General features: G+C 36.3%; 1 protein-coding gene across 5 annotated transcripts in view; it reads right to left on the bottom strand.

The window, feature by feature from the left end:
* PCDH11X (protocadherin 11 X-linked) overlaps positions 1-22665 on the bottom strand; it is a 455646-nt gene that overhangs the window by 368571 nt on the left and 64410 nt on the right. For 4 of the 5 annotated variants that reach the window (XM_064670115.1, XM_064670112.1, XM_064670114.1 and 1 more), the window contains one exon: positions 18861-21347. In XM_064670115.1, the coding sequence (XP_064526185.1) occupies positions 18861-21347 (2487 nt within the window). Of the gene's footprint in view, positions 1-8773; positions 12728-18860; positions 21348-22665 lie in introns of those variants that run through there. The other variant, XM_064670117.1, reaches the window with a different exon arrangement.

Here is a 22665-nt window from a genome sequence, read left to right on the forward strand (position 1 = left end):
TGTCGGTGCTCTCCTTATTCTCCCTCCCCAGCATGTGCTTCAGTGCTCTGACAGTCAAGTGTCTGGGCCCGAGACAACATATTTACTGATCCTCTGCAGCAGCCAAGCTGTCCTAAATTTGCAACAGAGAATAAAACTAACCCAAAGATAGTAACAAGTAAAACATGACCTCACTTCTCAGCATTTCTCCTACTAAAATAGGTATAAAATGCTGACATGTGTGAGGGATTAGTTTAACCATTGCAGTGAGATCATACCAACCCCTGAATATGGTCCACAAACCCCATGCTGTACACCCAGTGCAGATCTTTCTGTCAGTAAGAAAACCCCATTCATCCTCAACAACACACCAGAGTGAGGAAATTCAGCTTTCTTTTATTTTCTTTGTCATTTCCATAGTAAAGAAAGGGTTTTCCATTCCCACCCATCTGCTTTTGGATATCCTCTCAAAAAGTTATTACCATATGTCCTATTGATTCACCTTTCCCTCTCACTCTCCTCTTCTGGTGTAGGGCTGGCCCATAAGGTTTGACAGTTTGCATTTGTCTCTGTAATTCAACAGTTACCCAATAACATTTAAGCTGGATCAACTGGTCTCTGTCTTTCAGAAGCAAAATTGCTATTAAGCCTTTCTGACCTTTTATCTTTTTCTTTCAATCTCAGGCTTCAGTATGGCTAAAGCAAAAACAATTACAAAAAAGAAAATCCACACAAAGCTTACCACCACACACAAGTCGTGGCACAGAAACAGTGTAAGACAATCTTCCACAATCCCTCTGGAAGATTACAATACATTCACTTGTGAATTCCCATCACGCAACATTTTTTTGACCAGAAGTGGAATATTCTGTGCCAGCTCCTCACTCTCTGTCCTGAATAACACCCTTAATAAAATCAGTGTTATACTGACAGATAAAACCAGAAATAAACAGTTAACAACAGACTAATAACCCTCTCCTGTCTTAAAAAGACAGACAGTCATTGAACAACTATGTAAAAATTAGCATATGGCAAATTCTGTTTCATTTGTCCCAATCTGATTTCTTTTCTCATGGAACCCAGTACTTCTGAGACGTATAAATTAAAAGTGACCAGTCAGATACTTTTTCTTCTGGAATAATTTCCTAAAATAAGTAGTTACACTGAAAAGAGTCCAAACACTACAAAATTCATTTGGAATAACAGGTTTCTTAGACTTACACATAAGGTTGTGACATCCATTGGTAAAATCTGATTTATTAATCAAACATTCTGTAGTTGAATATGAAAGAACTGAGTCTAATTTTTAAATTATTTTTTGGATCAGATGAGAAGTAACTGAATTCAAGGTTCATATTTCAGCACAAAGAGTTCTAAACTAAATGCCTACATTAAATACAGATCAACACTCTTGACTTGCAGTCTTTAAACCTGTCTGCTAGAAAATAAAGAATAAGTGGCATTATTCATCAGGATTTTATCTTAAAAGTCCTTTCTGCAGATATATTTGATATTCATTATGTTCCTATAACAGCCTCTGCATCTCAAATGTTATCAAACCCTCGCAGAATCTTTTCATCTTAATAATACAAAAGTAGACTTTGTGTTCTCAATCCTATTCTTTTCAAATTATCAATATAAAAGGTTTGATTGACATAGGGAGAGGAAAACCAGTTCTGATTAAATCTGAGCTTTTATTTGGGCTGGTTTCACAAGGAGAAAAGGTTATCTATCTGTTATGACATATGTCAGACTTCTTCTGGCTGTTATCTGTTTTATAAACCTTTGGACTGTTATTTTCAGGAATAAGTGTTGGTAGCCTTCAGGTAAGTTCTGCATTTGTGAGTTTGATAAAATGCCTTGTCCTTGGGGAAAACTCTCAAGCATTAAAAGTCCACCAAAAAACAAGGTAAAGAGAAAAAATACGTTTACATTTGCAACTATTCAAGTTGTCATATCAGAGTTACCTGCCATAACTCAGCTATCTCAGTGCTTCAAAATCCTCCTGATCTTTCAAACAGAAACTTTTATCAAGACATATTTGCAAGCAAGAACTGTGTCCTTTCCAGGGCTTGTGAAGTTTTCCTTCAAGGGAATTTCATTTCACCTCTTCCTCTGATCCATATAGTATCTCCAGAGAGAGAGTAAATTACTTTCCATGAGCCATCAGTTATGTGTAAATATCAAGATCTGCAGGACTTGATAAGTCACCTGTTACTTCATTTCTGTCTATGTCTAAGAAATTTAGGAAACCATGTCAAGTTGAGATGATCCCTGTCCAATGGACAGCAAACTTAGGAGTGATTCTCCCCGCACATTTTTCCTGAGTAGGCATCGCAAATAAAATTTTCATTTCATATATGAGAAAGCCTTGCAATTGACTGAGTATATTTTTTTAGCACAAGGTAAAGAGTTGACTCAATATCTCTTTTTTTGGCTTTTGAATTTTTGCATTTTGAAACATTTAGTGAATACATAAAATTCTGATTGTATCAGTTATCTCTCCATGGGATGTACTTTCAGAGATCAGTGTGCTGTTGCTTATTTGCTTCCCCTCTTCTATGCAGGCAAATAGGAAAACCAGGAAGTCATTGTGAAGGGTAAATATTTCAGGAATATACAGGTAGAAACAAAATCAATATTTCCTGATCATGTCCTTAATAGATTTGGGAGCTCAGAGTCATTTAGCCTTGAGTTTTAGCGTTTTCTCTTTCCTTCATTATAGATAAAGAGAGTAGTTTATGAATGCAGTTTTATACTACATTTAAATGGAAAATTTAACCAAATATGCCTTGTGAGTATTGGCAGGAACTATATTTCTGGAGTTTTGAGGGATAAAGTTACTCTTCCTTCAGAAATTTTGAAGTTTCAATTAAAAGAAGTGAGGAAAACCAGCATATTAAAAAGGACATTAATTTCATTAAGTGATGAGATTTCTCAAAAACATTGAGTTAGAAACAGCTATTCAACTGCAGAAGCATAGAAATATTCTACAGTCAGCAAAAAAAGGCACCTGTGAATTATATCCTGCAAATAATCATAAAAATATTTGTTTTCCTTCTGCTTTATATTTTTTCCTATTTAAATATAAATTAAATATGCCTAATATAATTTTAAAATTTAATGCTTTTCCACCCTTTTAAAATATAAATATGGTTATTCCTAAGGGGACTGTAGATGACACAGGGAAGAGTTTTAACACAGAACACACCAACTTACTTTGAAGTTTTCTCCACTTTGCCGCTGAGAAAGAACAAACCCTTGAAACTTTTGATGTGCAAAAATGGATTGTGCATGATGGTTCTGTTTGTGGGAATGTACAGATTTCACTCAAGTAGTAAGTGCCCTCAGAAAACAAAGTTCCAAAGTGGCTTTGTTTCTTTCATGACAAAATTTTAGATTCTCTCTTCTGTCTCAAGCAGAATGATGTTCTTCACAAGTAAGATTATTGCAGTTCATTGTGTGAAATTCCACAGTTATCATATCCTCATGTTAATTTAATAAAGCTTAGCCTTAGCTGCTCTTGAACAGCAGCCAAGCATTAGATTTGTTCTATTTCGTTTTATTCATTTATATGCATCTTGCTACCATCTGGAATAATAAAAACAAACAGTTCAAGCAGTTAAAGTGTTAAAAAGGGGCAATGAAATAACAAAATACTCTCTTCCAAACCTCCCCCTCCTTTACTCTGTTTCTTTCATATCCATTTCAGAAGTCATGTTGCCATTTCCTAATTCCTAAAAGACATTCTGTAAGAGGATTGTCAGGACAGATGTTGGAACCCTCACACAACTGAGCACATGCTGTCTTAGCCATGTTCAGTGTTTCAAAGCCAAACTACTGTAACTAATAAATCATGCTTGGGAGCTGAAAGCAGATAATTGCACCACTGTACATCTTGTGTACAGGAAGCATCAAGACTTTTTCCCCTCCAATTACATCTTCCTGGTTTAATTGTTATTGACAGAGTTACTCTGTCATTTCTGTCTGCTTTTAATAACCAACTTTCATGATAAGTTTCTGAAAAGATTTGATTCACTCATTAGTTTGTGAGTTGACAGTATCAACTTATCAGTGTTTTCACTAGAACTAGATGAAATCCAAATGAAATTTCACAACATATTTATAAAATAAAGATGAATACAAAAGTTAATGAGCTACATAAGTGAGCAGCAAACAGTGTACTTTGGGCTTCACCTTGAAAATGGATATGAATAGGTATAGTCAAAGTATTTACAGCTATAACAAATTTGAATTCATTTGGATATTTATACATAGAAGTAGCAGATTCACAGAAACAGTTAAAATTCTGATTTCCACTGAGACACCTAAATATTCTTGATGATGCTACAATATTAAGCATTCGTACTGCCCTAAAAACATATTAATCCCAGAGAACTCTGAGAGGATCCTAGAGGATTCTCAGAAGATCCCAGAAATAGGCTGAATAGGAAAAAGTACTTCCTTCTAAGTGTTGATATGGCAGAGTCAAATTCTCCCAAATATGCTCTAAGTACAAGTGAGGATCTAAGATGTCTGGGATACTATTCTTTTGTCAAAGAAACAAAGACATATAATTGGAAAAAAACCCAAACAAACAAAGAAACAAAGAATGATTGATCTGCTTAATGACTTGTATTCAAAACGGACTTTGCTGGATTTTCTTTAAGGCCCACCCAAAAAGATTTCCCTGGTACTCAAGTATTTCACACCAATCTGTAAGGTATTTACACACTCTTTCAGCAGACATTACACACAAGGGAAATTTCAATTAAGACAAGGAAAAGCTTCTCATCCTAGGGTTAATCACAGAGGAACTAGTGTTTCAGACATGTTTTGGAATCTCCACCTTTAGACATATCCAGAAATCAACCAGATCCAGAGAAAACTGATCTAAAATCAGCCTAATTCTGAGTATCAGGATTGGACCAGGTAACTTTCACAGGTCCCTCTGAACCTGAATTATTCTATTATTCAATAATCTGTAATCTTTAAGAATTCCAATATAACAAACAGATATATATTCTGTGACCCACCAACATCTCCTAAATTATTAAAATACGTTTGCAAGGATATTCATACATGTGGTACTAATTCCTTTTGTTGTTATCAGTGCTTCTGTCAAACATCAAGTTGACACAATACCAAGTACAAGACCTTACACATCTGGATTCTTACAAAAAAAAAAAAAAACAACAAACCCCATAGTTTCAATATATTAACATAAAAATAGGAAAACATATTGATAAAACAACCTGAACCCTCTATCAGAGAGCAGAAAACAAGAATCTCACAATGTTAGACCATACACATCTTCTTTTACACCATGAAAGAACAAAGGTAATATCTGATGAACAGGACATGAAGTAACTTGAGTTAGAAACTGGCCAAAGGAATCATACACAGCAGTGGTCCTTCAATAAAGCTGATGAAGAAAGGGAATTGAATCAGCAGAGATCATTTAACAGAAATTCCTTCCCAACTTTGTCTGTACAACTTTCTTAAAATGTACTCACCAGATACCTAGAAGTTAATATCTTTGATTTAATAAATTTGATGGAATGGTCCAGCCTCATGTTTCCACAGTCAGTAGGTTTGATGACTGTCCCATGTGTATGTAAACACCAATCTGTTTATCCATGTTTTTTCATTAGCCACAGTGTCATTGCTAGATTAAAAATCTACTTCAGGCTTTTCACAAATGCATTCAGCCATGCGGCTAAACAGCAAGAAATATAATCAAATACTGCCTTATAAAATAATTTGAAATGTTTTAGAAAATTACTTTCTATTTTTGTGTATTTTCCTATGTATAAGCTCCTACAATGTATAAAATAAGAACTAAAAAACTAAAGTATTCAGAGGTTCTAATAGGACATCCTTCTGAAAAGTATTAGATACCTGTATTTGGCAGAACAGCTTCCTGCTATTTTGAAGGAGAACAAAAAAAAAAAAAAAAAAAAAAAGATTTTTTTGCAGGATTTGTGGTAAATCCATTGTTCCCACTCAGTTCTAGAAAATATTATAGATCAAGGTGACTCAGCATAGACTGTGGAGCAGTGAATACAACAGTGCTGATCACTGCTGCCAATAACAATATCAGACATGCCTTTACGAGTGGCAGCAGCTCTTAGTTGCAACTCTGACCGAGTTTCATGTTTAACACAAGTTGGGAGAAACTTTTCTGGTATAAATTGTAGAGGTTTGGGTTTCTAACTTTGAAATCAATAGCAATCAAAATCTCAGCAGGCTGTAGAAGTTGCTGCCTCCCTTCTGCTAAGCTTGAGAACGTAATCCCATGTTTTCATCCCCTCTTGAAGTTTAGTTTACAAATATACTTATTTAAACAGAAAAGCACTTTCCCAGTGTCAGTTTGATTCACTGGTGTGTTGGCTACTGACAGTTTTATGCCAACCACTCCCAAAAGCAAAGACCTTTGAATACAGGAGACAGAAAGTAGAAAATACTTTTGCTTTCAATAGTGTCTAATTCTAAATAGCTCTATCTATATGTTTACATAGCTGTAATAAATAGGTATTTGCTTTTATTTTAATATATTGCAAGAAATATAATGCAATAAAGCCATAAGACATTTTATTTTCATACAAAAAATATAACTTTACCTCAAGGAAGTTTAAGAATTAAGAAAAAAAATATAATACCAAAACCTTTTTGCACCACCTTCAAGAATTGAAATAGTTTCTTCCACTTAAAACAACAACAAAAAACCCTGTACCATATGTTTTTCCAAGTTGCATTAGTTCTCAAAGGCAGGAACACAAAATTTCTAGTAATCTATAAAAACAGTCAAGAATACAATTAAGACACCTTACCTTTCAATCCAAATAAACTTGATACGAATCACTTTTCAATTCAGGTATGAGCACATACCCCTACATTCACCTACACTCAAAGTTAGCAAGCAGCATTCTGCTACTTTTATCCATGATAAATCCACACCCATCCAATCAAGAAAACATGCACCTGCAAATGATCTCTGACGTGGCACTTCAGATTTTGATTGATCTCTTTCACCACAGTGACAATTATAGACTGAAATCTTGCTTTTCCTTCATCCCTTTCCATCCTAATTCCACCTAAGTCCTGCACATGGTCATGACCTTGGCCATGCAGATCCTGGTAAGGTTGGTTGTTAGACAACCACAAAATTTTGAGTAATTTCCAACTACTTAAACCCCCTACAAATTCAAAGCAAAGGAGGTTGCAAATTCTATTCACCTGTTTGAAGTACTTCTGTCTGGGGGTCATTTGGTCGTTATCTGAAACACATGTGTGCCTGGAAAAGACCAGAATTTCTTCAATGTTGTTTTGTTTTTTATAGAAGAGAGGGAGAGAAAGACTATCAGCACACTGATGGTTTAGATACAGATCTAGAAAAAGTGTTTTTGTGTGGGAGAGTCTACATTTGGAGTCTTTCAGATCCATATTAGTGTCAGTGTGTCCACAGACCTGTAACTTGTTTGCTATTGATGCACACAGATAAAAGTGAAGGTTTTGTAATGCCTACACAATAAAAAGGAGGAAATTCTTTCGAGGAAAGGTCTTAGATTCAAATTTCATGTTGGCCTCTGGTGATCATCTCAAGAGTAAAGTCAAACATCACAGCCCAAAAAGAAACAGAGAACATGAGCAGAGAGCAGTTCATCCACCCAACAGCCTGGGACCTCTTCCCTTAGGAGAGAAAGGGTGAAAACTGTGGTGAGAAAAAAGACTGAAATTCAGCTGTAATTCAGTGATGGGAAATCAAACTTCATATCTTTGGTATCATCATTCAGTTTTTATTGGAAAGTTACTTGAGCTTGAACGAACACATTCCTTGGAAATGAAAACACAAATAAATAAAATCTATGTAAAAGATTGCAGAAAGTCAGTAGTACCCCTGAAAAATTCTTCATATCATGCTTATTTGATATGCATCTCTGTGCTTAAAAGTAACTGAATTTGACTTACACATGTCTATTTATGAAATAAGCAGGGGCTCACAATTTGGAGAAAATACAGAAATGTCATTTTTACTACATTTTCAGTGGCAAAATTTAAAAGTATGAATCTATATAATGGAAAAAAAGGTATTTTAAAATATTGGGAGACAGTATTGAAATGAGTAAAAGTGAACTAGTGAAAGGATCAGGGAACAAAAATTCAAAGCTGTACTTATCGAATTTGTATCCCAGCCTCCAAATTATCAAGAGTCACTTTCTTACATATTGAGAACCAGTATGTTCTCAGAAAGGAACACTAATCTTTCCAAAACTCAGAATAATCTGGCAAATTGAAAACCTTAGTGCTTGGCTGTCTTTCATAGAAAGATATATTGGGTACTGAGATGGGCACATGTCTATAGTTACACTCTGTGTAATATATAATGTCTATAAGCTTTGCTAAATGAATGTGTGATAAATGTGTAATGCACCCTCAAGGTCTTTATATACACATGCAAACAGAACATATACATGGATATATAAACACTCACACATGCATGGAAACACTGTTAGAAGTTGTGTAACTCTTGGAAATCCTGCTTCCACCAGATTTCTTTGAAAAAAAGGTAGACAAAAGAAATGTACTGCTTAAGATAATGAGGCTTTGAAAGAAGCATATTTCTTCAGATGTACTCTAAATCTTACTGGTAATCTGTGTGGTAATGTTATTTAATAATCATAACTACTGTGGAAAATATCAGTTTCTGTATAGATTTGATGGTGTGCATGCATTAAGCAAACAGACTGGAGGTGTATTTAAAAACAGTGCTTCTCGAGAAGGTATACAAATATAATCTTCAAACAAAATTTATTTTAGAAATAGATAAATAAGACATAAAAGGAACAGTGCTCAGTAATTCAATATGAAAGCAAAAATATATATTAAAATTATTTGTTAAAAAGATTTTACAAATAATACTTAAGACCAGGATATACCATAAATATATGTTTTATGGTAAAATGGGAAATCACCGAAAATGTGTAACAAAAAAACCCTGCAGCATTATAGTTTATGTTAAAAATATAATTTTATTTACATCACAAACCAGCTTTGTTCCTGACAGCACTGTGCTGCCCTTCAGAAGTCCCCCACTCAATTAAATTTAGAAGGATTTAAATCCCCCAAAGTCGAAGCTGTTTTCTGATATGACAGGCAGTTCTCACACAAACTGCCACAGCTTTTCCTGGGAGTGACTCCCTGGCTATCAGGTGTTTGAGGTCAGTGGTGTGGAGCTTTGGTAGACACACATCCCAGTGAAATCCAGGCATTGCCAATGTGGCACTGGATGCACAACAGCACATCTGGGAGCCAGCTCTGGCTGCTGGCCTTGGAGGGCTAAAAGCAGCAGTGTGATCAGTCTACTCTGTAAAACTGGCAGCAAATAAAGGAGTTCTCTCTTTGCTGAGACAACTGGAACCAAGCACAAGTACACTCTGGGGCATTGACACTGACCTGTCTGATTTATCTGGTAATGCACACCATACAAAGGATGAATTTCTTGAGGAGTTTACTGAGATGACTGGAATATTACAGTCTGAAGCACAGTAAAATAACTTACTGATATTCCAAAGAAAATATATTGTGTTTTCAATTTCAAAATCAACATTGGGTCAACTCAGTGATTTTTGCTTTTAAGTTACTCTGACTTCTATACAGTCAGAAAACAGTATTTCTGTAGGTGAAAACATATGGGAAATGGTTTTGAAACACATACACCTAGCTTTGACTCAGGATGCTAATACTATTTAAAAAAAATAGAAATTTTTGACTGGCCTTCATCATAGAAAAGTGTAGAAATTGATGTTCAGCACACAGACATATTTGGTCAGTACACATTAAGCTTTCATGAGACTTCCATGAACCCATTCAACCATCAGGAGGAAATGAGCTCTAAACAAGTTTTATATCACTCTATGAAGAGATGACTTTTTAAAACATGATACTTAAATGCAAGAAAACAAAAATTGAAACAGAGAAAACCCCTGAAACTGAATGACTTAAGAGCTTTCTGGTTTTCCCTTAGTGCATTTGGAGGGTGATTATATTTGGTTGTGCTGACTCATGACAGAACCAGAGAAGAGAGATTACTGATTTGGACCAATAAGCCATATGATGTACCTTTGATTTCCTTCATGTAACTTTTGCAAATTTTCAAATCATCCTAGATTCTTTTACAAATATTTACTGGTAGACTAGAATGATAGGGCCAGTGTAATACTAGGAAAAAGTTAGCACTCCAGCAAAAGAACTAGAAATTTCATTAAGTATATTATCCTCTGAAAGCACATGACTGGCACAGCTGGTTCAAGAAAGGTACTTATCAAAGGTTCTCTTCATACTCAGTGTAAGAAAGTAGGCACTTCTAGAGAGTGTGCAGTCCTAGGGTCAAAATAACCTCCTATAGTCTATCTATGCCTTCCACCACCAGAGAAAAAACTGAGGGCAACTATATTTTCACTTGATATAACTAAATTACACACTTGAGGTTAGATCAGATTAACCTAGTCAGGAATCTCCACTCTGTATCTCCTGATTTAAAAAAAAAACCAACAAAAAAAGTTTCAATGTAAACGTTGAAATTATTTCATGCTTCTCCTATTCAAACATTGATCTTATGTATAGGAGTTTTCTTGTCATGGAAATCCAACCTAATTCTCATAAGAACAGAAACCCAAAGATTCAAAGAAAAAAACAGAAGCTCAAAGTGTGTAAAGTCACACGGTCTTCCTGACAAACAACTCTACAAGGCCAAAGGGTTATTATTCATAAACCTCTTTGAATGCTTCCCATCACCCACCTATGAAGCACCTACACAAACAACTGGAACAACAATAGGCAGGACCAATCTTTGATACACTAAACAACACTTCTTGAATGTGCCATGTTCCTTGCTGTGTTAGGAATGAACTTTCAACTGGCTGAATTGTGGCACTGAGTCAATAAATATCACTACTGTATGTCTAACCACTGAAAGTGTTGGGGTTTTTAGTTTGAAGCATAAATGCTGCAAGGCTACAATAAAAAGGAACAGCAAAACTGTCTTACAGATACATGAACTTCTTCCCAAGAAAATGATTTCATTATTGGAAATTAAAGATTTTCTGTAACAGTCATAGCTATAATTATGCAATACAATATGCTAAATTACAATACGTACTTCATTATTAATAGAATTTATTTTACAGATCAAATAGCCAAATACACATTTTTTGAAAGAGCCAGATAGCAAATGTGGAGCAAACTATAGGCAACAGTCATGGTAGACATTCTGCAGTCCAAGAACTGAGGCAACGTGATTATTAAGTACAAGCCTATAAATATCTTTACATCAAACATACAGTAATGTGTAAGAATTCCATGTTGTAGTCTAATTCATGAATCATTAATAACTTTTTCTTTAAAAGAAAGTTATATATACTGTATACATCCCAGTTAAAAGCAGTGTCTGTATTTCATTTTATTCTAGCAAACTAATATTACATGTCTTCATATAAGTGCAGAAAACAGGGTTCTTTATACTCCTTTGCTTCCTAAGAGACTTTGCATTGCATATGAAATTTAATATTATAGATGATACATATTAAGCATTACTCCCTAAAATGTGAGGCAATATACAAGAACTTGCAACCAACCTGCAAACAAAGCTATGATACTCGAATTTTATTTTTTAAATGAGCTGTGCTAAATAATAAATTATAATGTAAAAAAACTTTACTTTAGAAAAAAGATTGACTATAGAGAGAGATAATTTGGGGAAAAAAAAAAAAAAAACAACAGTAGGCCATTTTTTCCCCCCCATGTGCTGGCTAACAGTGGCAAAATTATGTATGCTATTTCCTATTTTATGACACTGAAAACCAAGCCACTGAATTTATGACTTAGGTTTTTTTTAATTAAAAATACTTTAAAAGGTTAAATGTTTGGCACCTGTTACACAGACATTATGCAGACTTCAGCAAGCAAACTGCAAATTAAATTTTCTTTTTAAAAGTTATGTGAATGCTTTCCAGTTACTTAAAAGGTGACCATTTTTTACAAAATGTGGATAAGAAAGCAGGAAGTACCTGTTTTTCACTACTACTATTGTGCCTATAAAATGAGAAAGCAGTGACTTGATCAATTCTATTTATGATCAATAGCAGCAATATAATCATTAAAAATATTATGGAATAGATATAAATAACACTTAATTCTTAACATGTATAATGGTGCTATAAGTGACAACAACTCATTTGTTTTTCTTTTAAATGCAGGGAGTATAAAGAACTTTACATTCTCTTTTAAACATATGAATAAAATTTATTGCTCCCTTTTAATATATTTATAGAAACAAAATTCCTAATTGTTTCAACTAAAATAAATAAGGAAAAAAATCTGGAACAAGAAGATGATTACAAGCAAAATAAATTTACCATAATCACCAACTGTGAAGAAGGATGGGTCACATTACTTTTTTCTTAGCAAAACTACGTTATAGAACACTATAGCACAACGTACTAAAATTTCTTTGTCTTTTCTTTTTTTAAAAAAATTCTTGCCCTTGATACCTTTCAGTAGGGCAGCTTGAACAGTTCATCGTCACTTCCAAACCCCTCTGGAGATCAGACGATAAATGTCTTCGGCAATCAGAGACAGGACAAAGGGCTTTCTCGTGCTATTTCCTTGTTTTCATATTTGCTGGCTTAACATCATTGTGTACACGTACGACTTCAGTACATAACATCAGCTGCGATGGCGTTCAGAGCTGGCAAACAGAGAAACAGCATGAGAAAAGCCCTTTCCTGCAGCATTTTTCCCCATAAATTGTCAAGTTTGTTCTCCAAGTTTCTAACCACTGCATGGTCTGAGATGTGCTGAGCTACCGAGAGTCTAAGTAACCGACCTTTTTTGGCGCGTGTGTGTTTTCAGCTTTCTAAGCACAAGCAAAGGTCTGCACACATCTACATACACATGGCAAAAAGGCTGGAGCAGAAGGAGCCACACAAATAGCTTCTATACAATTATTCTAAGTTTCTTACTTATTTTTTTTCTTTACCAACTCAAACCTCAAAGTGCTGTTGCAAAATTAGGGCTGTCAGAAGACTACTGTGCTACCTAGAACATGTTCTACAGGTTTTTTGTAGACTTCATTCAAAAGCATCATTCCTAAAACCATAAAACACTTTTTCATTTGAAGAATTATTTTGCATCTTTTATATATATTTATCATCAACGGAGTTAGTCCTAAAAATTCACAGAAATTAAGCCATTCTGATCAATCATTTCACAGAAAAGAAAGCACTGTCAATACCACAGCCACCAACACACCAGCCACTCACTGGTCAGGAAATTGCTATCAACTGCAGAGTATTGAGTGCAATACCTTCTGGGAGAAAACAGGAAAATAAACAAGTGTGAAAATTAAACCACAGTCAAATCAGGCTTCATTACTGGCAATAGTTTATAGCTATAAGACATTTCAAATAACACAGCTAGGTCATAAGGAGAAAAGAGTATACTTTTCAGTTATCCCACTGAAAAAATGATGTAAAATGGACTTAATATTTGAAAAATTATGTTACTACTACCCCAAGGCAAGCAGCTACTGGAGAAAGAGTTGTGTATCGTTCTAGCCTACATAAAAAACACTCAGTTATTAATGCAGGAACTTCATCTACCAACTTCAGCATAAACTCAGTCAATAAGTTCTCTACTGGGGGAAAAAAAGTGCCTTTGTTTTCTCTAGTGAAATATCATATTCAAAATATTTCATTTTTTCCTTACTTTTTTTTTGTGCTGTTTTTGCCTTCTCCTATGAGGCAAAGGGGACACTTTAACTTTACAGACACTTTCCTTCTTGCTTTTCTAGTGAAAGATATTAAAAGAATAACTCTGAAAATTTTCTTCCAAGTCTTGCACAGAGAAAAAAAAAGCATTTTCTTGACCAGCTTTACTTCAGTAGTGATGCACATTTAAATAACTGGTCTCTAACTTCCAACTCACAGACTTTGATTTATGCTTCAGTCAGAAATCTCTTTTCCAGATGCAAATTTCAGGTTTTTTTCTGAAATGTGTATACATGGCAGCAGATCAGAATTACCAGCAAAATTACCAGTCAGAAAGTTAAGATAAAATAATGAGAATATTTAGGGTCATAGTAATCGATTTTGAAATTGCTCTTAGGAAGGGCTTATACCAACAGCTATGCAGCTGATATTTAGAAGAAAATGTTTTTTGAGCATAATTGACTCTGTATCTGTCAATGCAAAATACCAGTGTTATGTCAATAGCCTTTTACATCCCAGAAGCATCAGCCCTGCCTCCTGATGATTACAGGATACTGAATTAAATTCACTAGTCACACTGTTATTACACAAAACAATAAATCCTGCAGCTAAAGATTCGCAGAACATGTGAGTTTTCAGAGCTATTAGTTTCAGGAACAGTGCAATATTCTCTCAATTCATAGCCTAAGCACACTTTTCTCACAGTGAGTGGGAAGCTATAATGACATTTCACCACATTTTAAATCAGAAAACCAAATATACCATAACTCTAAGCAGGTTTAAGCAGTCAGTGATAGAATCAGAGAATTGAGACAGTGGGGCCCTAAAATGCAATGTATTTTAAATGAGGTCTACTTCTCATTCAGATTTCTGAGAGGAATGTAATGTCTGTCTCCAGTCAGCTTCTAAGAAACCAGTTCAGCAGAGATCACTGTGTCATCTGAAATTTCTATTCATAAGTATGGATAAGCTCACAAATAGAATCCTGCCAGCTAAAATCTACTAATGAAGATTTGCATTGGTAAATATGAGAAAAATCAATCTGCATGCCTGTTTCCTCCCTCAGCAACCTCTCAAACATGGTACTGGCAGTGGGACTAAATTAACATACAACCAGAGTCCAGTATGAAGCAGGGAGAACCACCAAAAACCCATGGAATCATAGATTGAGAGCACCATTGCACCTTCCAGCTCTACCAGTGGAAAAGGTGTTGCTTTCCTGGACACTTGCACTTCTTCAATATCACTAAGTTAGAAAAGAGTTGTTCTGAAGTTAAAAGTTTAAAATGACCATCCAAAAGATCTCAGGACCCTTCCTGAGGGTAAATTTTCAAAGATTTCTCCTGTTCCTGTACTATGCATTGTCCTATTTCCAAATGAAAAGAACACCTGAAATAGCATTAATTTAAAGAAAGAGACAAGAATAAGGAGAATGCAGGAGAACTTTTAATGCATCTTTGTACATATATATTCTTTGAACCAAGCTGCCACAGATAATGCTGTGCTCTATAATTATGTATGTTTTGACTAGACAGGCTTTTCAATTGTCTGAATGCCTATTTAAGTACTTGAGCAAAGATTTCAGATTTTGAAGTTGTGTCACATGAAAACTAGACTGGAAAAACCTCCTCTCCCTTGTTTTCATCACCACTGTGCAAATGCAAAGAGAATTCCAAGATTTGTATCACTATGGAATACTTCAATCAGTTTGCTTCCACTGAGGTAAAGGTCAAAAATAACTGATCTTTTAAAAAGCTTGCAGACAAATAAGCTTTAAAGGTGTTGTTTCTCACCAAAGAAATACGTATTTCTATGAGTCCCACAACTAATAAAACAATTGAAATCTGATGGCAGAGAAAGTCAGTTTGAATTTTATAAGACTCCAGATAGCTTAGTTTGAAAAACCTTATTATGAATAAGTCCCTTCACAGTTTATCACTTGGTAAAATTCTTTAAAAGAATTATCTCTATCCCAAAAGAAAGTATGCTACTCTGAAGGTCTATTGTATTAGTATTCATTAATTCCTACTGGGTAACTTCAAAATAACATCAGTGCCTCTGCCCCTTGTCCTTCCTCACAAATACAGCAGAAGCTTGACCTCTCTCTTAGGGGTTATTGCATTAAGACCATACTTTTCCCTCTTCAGTTTCCTGTAGTTCCTGATTCGATGTGTCCTCAGCTGCTTCAGGAGTCTCCAATTCCTTCTCCATAAAAATTTCAGCTGTGGCACTGCTGTATTTACTTGCCCACACGACCACTAACAAGATATTTTGGGGTTTTTAGTAGAAAAACCTTTCCATCTTTGCTTTCATGCTTTTTGAGTACAACTGTTATAATGACTTTCTGTCATTTTATAGATCACTTAGACAAATTTAGCAGCAAAGCAAAGACATAATTTCCCTTCTTTAAAGACCTGAATCAATACCAATCAGACAGACACAAAATTTAGAGCTTCGGAAGAAAACATATATTTTTAGATGTAACTCAATATCATTTCAAATATCTGAGTAGAAAGTCTTGCATGGACAAAACTAACAATAGTTCAGATGTGTAGTTTGCTGATATCAGCCCCCAATAGAAACTGAAGAGATGCTTCATAGTGAATGGAATCTTCTTTAGGCTCCTTCAGAGAACCTTTGGCTTGTAAAAGGGCTGCATTATGGTAATTGTTAACATTAAAGTACAATATTTTCTCTCAGATCTTATTTTCACTTTTCAAACTGGCACATCACCCTTTTTAACTGAACTTACCATCCTTCAGTTCTCCAGCTTGTCCTACAATTTTCTGAAAATTCAGAGAATGTATGACACAAAATCATCATTAACCATAAATATCCTGTTGATCTCCAAGGCTGAAGGGTGACAGGACAGCACAACAGCTGGAACACTGGGCCACAAGCTTATTTTTATTTGTATTTGTTTGGGGTTTTTTACTGGTTAACAGTGACAACTCTCCATTAACCTGTCCTGAGTCACCTTCTATAACCCCACAGGAGATAAAACTATCCAGACTACAACATACAGAGCCAGGTTAGGAGAAAGATTGGCTTTTAAAAGATCCTTTGAGGTTTAAGAAATTCTTTGCTTGTTTTTACTTATCACGAAATACAATTTTCATTTTGTCACAGTCCAACACAAAGGATTTCCTCTAATGGACTCTCTTGCCCAATTTATGTAAATAAATGCATTAATGAAATTACTTCTATTTAAATAATAAACATTTAAATTCTTGTGTTTAATAGTAAATGTTGTTTCCAAATTAGTGTAAAGCCATTGACAGTGATTAGTTACACTTTCCCAACAAGGTGATCACTTTCATGCAGAAAAGCATAGCTGTAATTTTAGCCAAACCAGAAAAAATGGTAACATTAATCTCTTTTCTTATATATTCAGCATATCACACTAACCATGTCAGGTACAGCTATATGGAGATAAGCTAATATCAGGTACTGAGTATTAAAAAAAGCACAGTTCTATTCTGCTTTTCAAGATAGGAAGCCCCTGTCATAGACCTCCAAGGTACAGATAAAAGAAAATGCTCTTTTCCCCAGCCAACTTCAGCAGAAGAGAATTGCTTTCCATTCCCCTTTCTGGGTTTTTACTAACACAGGAGGAACTCTGAGAGTCATGAGCTTGCTTTCTTTGTTAGCAGCATTACTGCACCACAAAGTGTCTTTCAGCAGACAATGGCAGAACAAGGCAGAACTTGGCTCACAGGAACTGTTCCAGAACTCCATTGAAAAATCACTAAGATCAGGCCTCCAGGAATGCTGAAAACAGGATCACCCTCCTCAGAGTTAGGGGAGTTCAAACAGATGAACAAACTGGCAAGAAGCTTTTCTAATGTGTAGTGTAAATTAATACATTCAAATAACTTTGATAAAAAAGAACTCAAATCTTAAATGCTATACATAGTGATATAGACTACCACACAGATTTGTGTTGGTAAAAGGAACAAAGTAGAATAAAATAAAAAAACATATCCTGAAATTTTCAGAGACATTATGACTGCTCTGAATGAGCAGCTTTTTTTATTCATGTTGTTATCACTGTGGTTGCAATAAAACAAAGCTCCCAGAAAAAAATCAAAACCTCAGCTGGAGCAAAAAATCTAACAGACTTAGTCATGCTGAGGATATGTTACAAAGCAATAATGTTAAAATATATTATCAGTAATACAATAAACTCTCACGAAATATGTTTCTTTAATGATTAATTCCTTGGCCAACTAAAACTTAACTAGAAAATTATTTTCACTGAAAAATTTGTGATACTTATGAAGAAAGAGAATTAAACAGAAAAATAGCGACCTTTACTAAACTGCTCAGAATATGGATAGATTCTATGTCCAGCAACTTAAAGCCTTTCTGTAGGATCTTGAAGAAAAAAGGATACTTTGGTCCTCAATTTAGTTTTCATTTTAAGCTGACGATTCATTAGACATTTCCTTTGTTGTACTGAATTTCTGAGAAGCTAATACCTGGTTTATCAGGCAGAGCAGCAATTATGCTGATGCTCCTAATTTTTTCCTAACTTTGCCTGTCGACTGTGTCATTCCACCAGATTTAAGTATGAGTCTGGTCTGAAAATGGCACTGAAACTCTCAGAGGAAAATCCTTGCCTGCTTTTGAGAGACCTTGAAGCAAAGCTATGCCCAAATGAAGGCTGCAATTCCAGACTCCATTAATATTAAGAACCACTTATCAGATCCTGTAAAGCTTTATTGCCTTCCACCTGGCCTAGATTACTTCGATCCTTGAGCACACCATGCTGCAGAGGACAGCACCACAACCCCTTCCTGCCTGGCAGAGCTGCTCCAGGTCCGGCAGTGAAGCAGGAAGTGCCATGCTGCCATCTGCAGTCAGGATACCCACCAGAGGAATCACTCCCTGCTTGACGGCCTCACAGCCAACATTCCTTTGCTTATTGTTCTCATCCTTATCCCTGAGGGATCTCAAATTGTTTACTTTACAATGCCTCGACCCCGAACATGAACTCTCAAAAGTTTTAATCCTTGCAGAAGAACTTATTTTGCAGCAATTCAAGCTAGAGTTATAGGAATGGTAAAGTGAGAAGAGAAGGAGGAAGAAAGCACCTTAAAATTCCATTACCTGTCTGGTGTGTATGGGGCCTGGGGTCTTGAAGCCTCCTTGACAGCTGCATTCAGAAACACTGTAAGGGTCCGAGCTGCTTGATGAGCACTTGGAAAGTGAGTCACAGCCCACCACAAAGGTGTTATCTAGAGGCAATTCCTGAATGACATGGTGCTTCTTGGGGGGTACAGGAGTCTCGGGTTTAATTTGAAAGGTAGGCTGTGGAGAAGCAGACTTGTAATGCTTTGCTAAATCTGGGCTATCAGGCTTAAATGTGGTTGGTGTGGTGGCCCAGTTATATTTTCCCATAGTCTGTTCTTCTAGCTCTACGGGAATGTCTAAAGTGCCATTTATGTGCTCGTGGCCAGGATCATCAGGCTTAGATTCTTCAATAGTCACAAAGTTGAGGAGAAGACTCTTTGGAGAGCGCTTCTTCTTCTTCTTCTTTTTCTTGATCTGCCTATTCTCTTGGTTTGGGGAAACCCATTCACCACTCTGCTTGTTTTTCTGGACAACCTTGTGCCTGGGCGTCTGGCGGCACCGGACCAAAGCGGTAACAAAAATTACCAGAATAACTGTCATAGTGCCTGCAATAATGGCAATGATGATCTTGACATAATCGTTGGTCTGGGGGGTTATCTCACCATCCCCAATGTTCTGGCCCACGGGAGTTTCCATGTTCCTGCGCACTAACTCTTGCACATAGGAGCTGTTGGTGACTGTCTCATTCACAAACAGATGCACAAGAGCTATTGTGTAAAGAGACTCCGGCTGCCCCAGGTCATTGACTTTTATCACCAGTCTGTGCAAGCCATGATCTGATGTAATTACCTTCTCTTTCAAAGTAATATTGCCTGTTAATTGGTCAATTGTAAACAAGCCCCTGGAGTTCCCACCTATGATGCTATAGCGGAGCTCCGCGTTCATTCCCGTGTCATTGTCAACTGCAAAGACTTTAGTAACTACAGACCCCGGGCTGGCCGATGTTGGAACCAACTCATAGGAATAATTGGATGAAGGAATAACAAAAACAGGCCTGTTATCATTTACATCAACAACATTGATGGTCACTTTGGCAGTTGAGGAACGCTGCAGTCTTCCTCCATCCACAGCTTTCACCTGGAAAGTATATGACCCCTGCTGTTCCCTATCAAAGGTAATATTAGGTCTTATTACACCAGTAAGTGGATCTATAATGAAATTATCTCTACCATTTAAGATAGAGAGAGTGACTGCAGCATTTTCTCCCGCGTCAGCATCTGTAACTGTGATAAGCCCCACTGTGCCATACATGGGCAGGTTTTCTGGCACATAGAAATTATACTCATTATGTGTGAAAGCTGGGCTGTTATCATTCTGGTCCAGGACTGACACTGTCACGGTAGCATTGGTCTGCAAAGGTGGCATCCCATTATCCTTAGCCAGCACAGTGAAAGAGTACCTGTCTTGCTTTTCTCTGTCCAGCTTTCTCACTGCTGTCAGAATTCCTGTTCGGCGGTCAAGGTTGAAAATAGGGGGTGCATCTGAACCCAGGATGTAGCTGATCTCAGCATTCCGCCCGCTGTCAGCATCAGTAGCACTTATCTTGGTCAGCTGAGTACCAGGAGCATTGTTCTCAGGGATGGAAAGGCCTATGATGGGCTGTGTAAAAACTGGGGCATTGTCATTCTCATCTTTAATTTTGATCAGGAGCATTGCAGACTGGTTTAAGGGAGGTTTCCCTGAATCTGAAGCCACTATTTTAATGGCATATTCCCGTGTTGCTTCATAGTCTAGAAACGTGGCTGTCTCCAGGAGAAACTGATTATCAAACACTGGCTTTAGCCTAAAAGGAACATCATGATCTGTAAAACAAGTGACTTTTCCGTTCTGATCAGCATCCTTGTCCATTACTGTTATCAATGCTATTTTTGTATTAAGGGGAGCCTTCTCAGACAAAAGCACTGTCCCATTCACTGGATTGATGATGTATCTCGTGTCTATCGAGGGGACATTGTCATTAATATCTGTGACATTAACAGTCACTGTTGCTCTTGATGGAGTTGAACTGCCATCACTTGCCAAAACAGTTAATTTGTGTACAGGAGATTCCTCCCTGTCCAGGGGTTCCCTTATAGTGATGAGGCCAGTGGTGTTATCGATGGCAAACAGCCTTTTGGCCAAACTGGATATCTGATTGCTGAAATAGAAGTGGATTTGTGCATTTGAACCCAGGTCTGCATCAGTGGCGTGGAGCTGGGAAACAGAGGTGCCCACAGGAGCATTTTCAGGAACACTGACTTCGATGTCGTTCTCTTTGAACACCGGGCGGTTGTCGTTCACATCGGTCACTGTGACCTGCAGGATGGCAGTGCTGGACCTTGGAGGGCTTCCACCATCTTCCACTTTTATTTTCATCACATAGGTATCCTTCTGCTCTCTATCCAGGATCTGCTGGACAATAAGTTGAGGCCACTTATCTCCCTCGGGTGTCTCAGTTATATCAAGACCAAATACATTTTGACCCTACAAGACAGAGAAAGAACATACTTTAGCTTGATGGTATATTTAAATGGAAAAACATCTCATTTTTGTTTCTGAAATTGTCATGGAATATATATTTATACATATAAGAAAATACATTTTTATAGTTACCTTTATTTTGCAATATCTGATTTGCTTTAAGCTCTGGAGCCTTAAGAAAGTTTCAGAGCAAATATGGGAATAAACAGATACATTAGAAAAAGGGGGAAAGGTGGTGGGGGGTGGTGGGGTGTTTGGGGTTTTTATGCAGTTTCTCCATTTCTACAGAAAAGTTATTAAATTCCTGGACAGATGTAATTCAGTTTCTCTATTGTATGAGTGAGTGTAGAGATGAAGAATGAAGCCACTGGAGGACCTACACCAATATTTAATTTCAAGGAAACCAACAAAGATAAAGGGACTGTTCCTCTGTGGAGCAAGTCTGGACATGATCTAAAACCGTTAGCATAAAAAACCCAACACCATCAATGAAAAAGGGCTTACTGCATAATTCAGGTGTTAGATGGCACAGACAAAACTAAGGCATAACAGTTTATTAGAAATATGTTTAAAAACTCACTAAAACTATTTCTGTATTCATCATTGCATATTTTATATTTGCTGTGAAAATTACAATCCCAGTGAGAAAAGAAGATTTATTTCCATTTCAAAACATGTCACAGAACTGTGAGATCAATTTGAAAATAATCAATATTTTTCATGGGGTTTGTTGAACACCTCTGGAATTGTGCCCAAATGCTACACATATTGCACAAACATAGCTTTTTTAAAACACTAATGTTGACAAATCTGCTAAAATCAATATTGGAATCTAGAACTAAATTCCCTCTTCTTCTGTCTCTTCAGACAAACAGGCATTAAGAATCTCAGAATTATCTTTTCTTCTCACATCTCACCCTTCAGAGGAAGAAAGGATGCAAAAGCAGTTTCTAACCATCTTCCAAGAGGACAGAGCTAAAATGCAAATAACTAAATCTGAATGTATGGGATGACCAGAACAAAGAAATTAATGATAAAGTTATGGACTAATTAGAATTATCTTTTTAAGTGTCATATTTGTAATAATGAACCAGCGAGCCCAGTCTGGTTCTTTCTCTACCTATTGTGCTTGTCTTTCACCTTCACTCATGTAACTGTCATAGAATCATAGATGGTTTGAGCTGGAAGGGACCTTAAAGATCATCCCATTCCAACCCCCTGCCAGGGGCAGGAACACCCTGCACTAGACCAGGTTCAGTGCTCGGAGCTGTTGTGTTCTAAAGTGGTTTAAGACACTTAAGAACAAAGTAAAAGAAAATGT

Source organism: Pseudopipra pipra, chromosome 13 (genome assembly GCF_036250125.1).
Source record: "Pseudopipra pipra isolate bDixPip1 chromosome 13, bDixPip1.hap1, whole genome shotgun sequence".
NCBI lineage: Eukaryota > Metazoa > Chordata > Aves > Passeriformes > Pipridae > Pseudopipra > Pseudopipra pipra.